The 6,386-nt window shown below is 41.3% G+C and overlaps 1 protein-coding gene across 4 annotated transcripts in view; it reads left to right on the top strand.

Moving 5' to 3' along the window:
• The first annotated feature begins 371 nt into the window (after window positions 1–371).
• The window catches only part of LOC107037988 (guanine nucleotide exchange factor DBS), a 33,596-nt gene continuing 27,581 nt past the window's right edge, over window positions 372–6,386 (top strand). For 2 of the 4 annotated variants that reach the window (XM_015256842.2, XM_015256851.2), the window contains exon 1: window positions 372–825. In XM_015256842.2, coding sequence (XP_015112328.1) covers window positions 660–825 — 166 coding nt within the window. In that variant the 5' untranslated portion in view covers window positions 372–659. Of the gene's footprint in view, window positions 826–4,650; window positions 5,041–6,386 lie in introns of those variants that run through there. The other 2 variants (XM_015256859.2, XM_015256867.2) reach the window with 1 other exon arrangement.

Here is a 6,386-nt window from a genome sequence, read left to right on the forward strand (position 1 = left end):
GAACTAAAGTCCCTCCGACAGAAAACACTCAGCTATTCCAACCATCCCCCTCCGCCCTGTTCCCCCAGCCCTTTCCGACAATCATCCATCAACAAAAAATCTTATGAAAAAAAAATCGTTCATTACAAAATCATCACCTGCAGTCGGAGGACTAGAAGACCCGAGACAACCCGAGAGTCATTACCTTCCCGACAGCATTTCTCATCCGTATTTTACCACACGGCGCAAGAGTATCGCGCAATTTACGATGAAGTGGGATAAACCGAGTGAGTTAGAGGAGGGGCCCATGCGCACTGCGGATAAAATTGTTATATCTTAAACGCGACACCTGCCTCCTACCCCAGAGTCCACCACCCGCACAAGGACGTCGGCGCTTTGTCGATCCAGTTCCGGACGTTCCGTCACAATAAACATGCAGTGCTATTGTTCAATGTCCAATGGACACCGGGACGATTATAAATATTTTGTAATGGGACAATTATTCTTGTTTACTGTCTCGGTCACTCCCTCGGTCTAGCAACGCGTAATGAGCTCGTTACATTCAATTTAAAATGTAGTTTTTATTCCAAATTGACCGATGTGTCGAGATAAAGCGAGATCGAGGGAAAACGTTGAGCCTGAAATTTGGGTGTTGACATTGGGCTTGACCCGGGTGAAAAATGGCCAGTTCACCGACTACTATTGAAAATCAGATCGACAGTTTTTTGGAGCAATTCAAGAGGAGTGCGACTAGGGCCATGGAGGAGACACAGAGGAGTTACCACGCAAGCAGCTCCATCAGTCGCAGTAGGAGCGGCAATCTTGATCTAGAGGTCTTGGAGGCCGGTAAGTGGATGACGCTGTAATTAATCAATAAAATCGATTAAGGTTGGGGGAATTGGTGTTGGTCTCTCGATCCAGATGGGCGAAGGGTTTGAGAGATAGGGGGTCTTGCTGGGTGTTGAAGGGGCTTCTTGATACCTCGGGAGAATCAATAGAATTGTTGATGTAATCGAATTAAGGAACTCCCGAAATAAATGGTGAGAGAGGAGCGATAGTATGAGATTGTTACCCAGTTTTTGGGGAATTTTTCAAAGGTGTGGGAGACATATAGGAGCGGAGATCTCGATCTAGAGGTCGGCAAGTTACATTATGCTGTAATTGATCAATGAAATCGATTAAGGTTTGGGGGATTTGGTATTGATCACTTGATCCAGATGAGTAAAGGGTTTCCTGATACCTCGAGGGAATCAATAGAATTGTTGATGTAAGCGAATTAAGGAAAACCCGAAATAAATGGTGAGAGAGGAGCGATAGTATGAGATTATTACCCAGTTTTTGGGGAATATTTCAAAAGGTGTGGGAGATGTATAGAAACGGCGATCTTGATCTAGAGGTCTTGGAGGTCAGCAATTTGCATGCCGCTGTAATTAACCAATGAAATCGATTAGGATTGGGGGAAATTAATATTGATCACTTGATCCAGATGAGTAAAGGGTTTCCTGATACCTCGAGGGAATCAATAGAATTGTTGATGTAATCGAATTAAGGAAAACCCGAAATAAATGGTGAGAGAGGAGCGATAGTATGAGATTATTACCCAGTTTTTGGGGAATATTTCAAAAGGTGTGGGAGATGTATAGAAACGGCGATCTTGATCTAGAGGTCTTGGAGGTCAGCAATTTGCATGCCGCTGTAATTGACCAATGAAATCGATTAAGATTGGGGGGAATTAGTATTGATCACTTGATCCAGATGAGTAAAGGGTTTCCTGATACCTCGGGGGAATCAATAGAATTATTGATGTAATCGAATTAAAGAACTCCCGTAATTTTTGGCGAATATTTCAAAAGTTGTGGGACTTATATAAAAACGACGATCTTGATCTAGAGGTTTTGGTGGTCAGCAATTTGCGTGAGGGTGTAATTGATCAATGAAATCGATTAAGATTAGAGGGAATTGGTATTGATCACTCGATCCAGATGCGCGAAGGGCTTGACAGATAAGGGGGTCTGGTTGGGTACTGAAGGGGCTTCCTGATACCTCGGGGGAATCAATAGAATTGTTTATATAATCGAATTAAGGGACTCCCGAAATAAACGGTGAGAAAGGGAAGGTATGGGATCGTTTTTCAGCTCACGGGGATAATTTTTCTTATCTACACTTCACTCCAATTGCAAGGATTGCACCAATTGACGTTATTTTGCATATCCTACGCGAAATTCAACTGACAATTTGTGATAATTCAACTGATAATTTTTCCGGATAAAAATTCAATTCTCGACAAAAATGTAAAAATCCATCAAAGATAGAAAAATTCTCGTAAAGAACTTTTTATAGAGCTGAATGAGTTCTACATAAGGTCATTTACAAAAATTTCACCATCTCCCTTCGATACCTGGATATTTCCAACAAACATCCTTTCCAAAGTGAAATTCACTCGTTCCATTTTAAATTGTCCCCCATCACCCGACGATAATTGATCCAAGCAAAAAATCTAGGTAAAAACCCGCATCAATAACGACGATGATCCGCAGAATCTCGTGTTTTTCACGCTCGAAGTACCCCCGCAGCGAACATTCTAGTATATGTGGAGCATACAAACGACGGATATAAAAATCCGGATCCCCTGAATTCCTCCAACAAAGTAAAAAACCCCGTTCCCCAAGCCCCCTTCCCAACCACCACAAATCCACTCCAGACAATCTGACAGGCACCCTCACCGAGTTGTATAATAACCCAGCTATGGGTTATTATTAAATAGTATATTTCGTAACAAGTGCAAAAAAAGAGACAGAAAGATTTTTGTCATGACCTTTTTTGTAGAGCGGCGAGTGATATAATCCCACGAGCTAAAAAACATTTTTTCAGGAGTTACGAACAATATTTTTCATCACAATGTGGCGGAAATTGGACTTTTAGGCACGCGGAGCGTGCCGAAAAGTTCACTTTTCGTTACAGCGTGATGAAAAAATTCATATCTCAACCATCAGTAAATGTCATTAAACAAACAATTTTTACACAGCTTTCTCAACAATATTTCGCACAACATATATTTTTTTCAAATTTTTCAAGGTGCAACTCACATAACACATAACGGTTTTTATAATTGTTTATTTAAAAAGTTGCAATAATCTCAACTTTTTCCGAGCGATGTTTTTTTAATAACTAACCATCCTTTCCCGACAATAAAGCCCTTTTGAGTTTTTCCACATAAAAGGCGATTAAAGGGGATTATTGAGATATAAATGTTCAAAAGTTTGCGAATTCCTGACTCAACGAAATTCACCGTTGAAATACGTTGGAACGCCTCATAGATAAATTATTTAAATGAGTAGCGAAGCGGTAAAACAATTTGAATCGGCTCATCTCAGCTGAGTTTTCGAGGAATATCTCCGAATCGAGGGGAGATAGCGAAATTTTTGTAACAACCTTTTCTTTCGAGCGAATAGAGAGCTGCAAAAGACATTATAACAAAAATATTGCTATCTGCCTTAGCTTCCGAGATATTCATTGACAAATGACCAATAGTGAAAATCGTAAACCGTTTCCTTTTAAATCAAGTAGACGTTCTCTTCTCGATCGTATGTTTTCAAATGATTTAAATTCCTTTGGGCCATGTTTCGATCAGCAGCAATAATCAACACGAAAAAAAGGAACTAGTTCAATTGCACTGCGTTTCGAATGCACAAAGCACTCCTCTTCAGGCGCATTTTTATTCAAAATTAAAAATTAACCGACAAAAAGTTCATCGATAATTCATTCTCCGCTGACATCTGAAGATATAAACAGACATCAGACGTTCAGCCGGACTTCATCCGTTCGACATGACAGGATATCTGTTTAAATCTTCAGATGACAGCTAAAGATGAATTGTCAATGAACTTGTTGTCGGTTATTTTGTAAATTTGAATAAAAATGCACCTGACGATGAGTGCGATTGAACTTGTTACATTTTTTCGTGTTGCTTATTGCTGCTGACCGAAACATGACTCAAAGGAATTTCCAACATTTCAGTAGCGAAGTGGTAAAACGGCTTTTAAGTCACCTTATCTCTTAATTGAGTTATTGAAGAATATCTCCGAATCTAAAGGAGATAATGGAATTTTCGTAATAACCATTTTTCTTGAGCAAATTGAGTGCTACAAAAAAAGTTTCAACAAAAATTTAGCTATTTCCCTTAGATTCCGAGATATTCACTAAAAACTGGCCAAGAGTGAAGATCGACTTGAACCGTTTTACCACTTCGCTACTGATTTGAAAACATACGATCGAGAAGAGAACGTCTACTTCATTTAAAAGGAAACGCTCAATGAACATCTCGGAAGCTAAGCCAGATGCAATATTTTTGTTATAATGTCTTTTGCAGCTCTCTATTCGCTCCGAAGAAAAGGTTCTACAAACATGGCCCAATGGAATTTAAATAAACCGTTTTATAATGGCCAAAGTCCCCGGGATCATTTTAATTCCAAAGTAGCCCCCGCGAAGCATGCGGCGCGAGTCACGTGTAACCGCTGTGCCCCCTCCACCGGGGATTATGACACGAGACTCACGGGATTGGCGGACCATCAGTTGCCCTCACCCGCGCAGACCTAAAAATGGCGTCGGGCTGTTAACGTTCGTGGGTGATAGCATAACGCTCTCTCGCTTCAATGCACCCAACCGGGGGATTCATGCAGTGTCGCCAGTTCTATCGTCATGTTGAGAGTGAAATAACATAACAGAACAGAGAAGAAGTGTCAACAGCTAGCAGTGGTGTGATGTCGGTGTATTGTCAAGGCTTTTATCGATTCAATTGGCGTTCGCAAGGCCTAGACTGAACACCGGTTCCTCTGTGGCAAATTCGCGATGACGGATTGACGATTGAGTTGATGCCCGGTTTATTATTATTCCCGCGAGTTGACGGTCTTCGAAGGGTTGGGGGTAAGGACGGGGCGTGGGAGTGATAATAACGAGTGAGAGTGACAATGTCAAGTGATGGAGTGAGTACACATACACGAAGGAAGTCAGGACACTGCTGCAATTGTCCCTGTCATCAGCACTGCTCCACCAAATGCTCAGGTTTGACTCTTATCAGATCCTTTTTCATTTGTCTCTCGGTTTTGCGGTCGTTCCTGATGGCCGATAAGACTCTCCGGTGATGCTTTGACAAGTCAACACAGTTTTCCTGGGCCACATTCAAACCCACCTCTCCAGCAATTTTATTTCCTCTATTTTTTCCTCAAATTTACGACGACGAATTGACAATTGAGTTGTTTGTCTATTTGTTGACGATTGAGTTAATGCTCTGTTTGTTATTATTTTTGTGAGTTGACCTTCTTCAAAGGGTTGAGGGTAAAGACGGGGCGTGGGAGTGATAATACGGGTGAGAGTGACAATGTCAAGTGATGGAGTGAGTGCACATGCACGAAGAAAGTCCATTGTCCCTGTCATCAGCACTGCTCCACTAAACGCTCAGGTTTGACTCTTATCAGATCCTTTTTCATTTGTCTCTCGGTTCTGCGGTCGTTCCTGACGCCCGATAAGACCCTCCGGTGATGCTTTGACGACTCAGCACAGTTTTCCTGCGCTATATTTAAACCCAACACTCCAGGGATTCTATTTCCTCCATTTTTTCCGCTCCTGCGGTTTAGTTATCAGCTTTCAGCGTTGGATTTTTTTCTCCTGTTTTTTTAATTCTTTTTGTTGCTCTTTTGTGAATGCTCTAGGATGAGAGGTAAATAAGAACTGTGGGAGTGGAGGCATTCATGTTGGGACGGTGTAATTACGAGGCCTTGTGCAATCGGTCAAGATTGAATTCAACGTTTCGCGAGGATTTTGTTGAGCTCGGGACACTTCGCTGCGGTTTTTTCGCTAGTGTTTACTTGGGCACGTGCGACGAGAGGGCCCTCAGCCCCTCTCCCTTTGCGCCAATGCACCTCCCTCGGTGCCGACAGGGGTGTAACATGCGGTTTCTATAAATCAATACTCGAGGCTCTTATATATTCTATTTTTTATTCATCAAGCACTCGACGAATAATCAGTCCTCACGCATTATCACGCCGAATTGAACACAGTGCTCTGGCGAGATAATTTGTGGTAAAAAATTTTTACTGAATAGAAGAATTTATTTTGTTGAAAATAAATTGCGAGAGAAGAGAAAAAGAATTGAATTTTTTTGCGAAATGATTTGCTCGGGGGTGGGTTCCCGGGAATTATTGGGGAGGATGCGAAAAATTGGAGTGATTGGGGGGAGAAATGCATTCTGGAGAGATCCGACCAATTAGCCCCTCATGTATAGATATTCCAAATTTTTATTTTTTTCCTCATTGAAGTAGTTTTGAAGAAAATTGCGAGCTAATAAAAAACATTTGCTAGTTAGTACTTTTTTTAAAATAAATTTTTGAAAAATCACCCCTGAAAAAAAA

This window comes from Diachasma alloeum, unplaced genomic scaffold, assembly GCF_001412515.2.
Source record: "Diachasma alloeum isolate Michigan unplaced genomic scaffold, Dall2.0 Dall_scaffold_00177, whole genome shotgun sequence".
NCBI lineage: Eukaryota > Metazoa > Arthropoda > Insecta > Hymenoptera > Braconidae > Diachasma > Diachasma alloeum.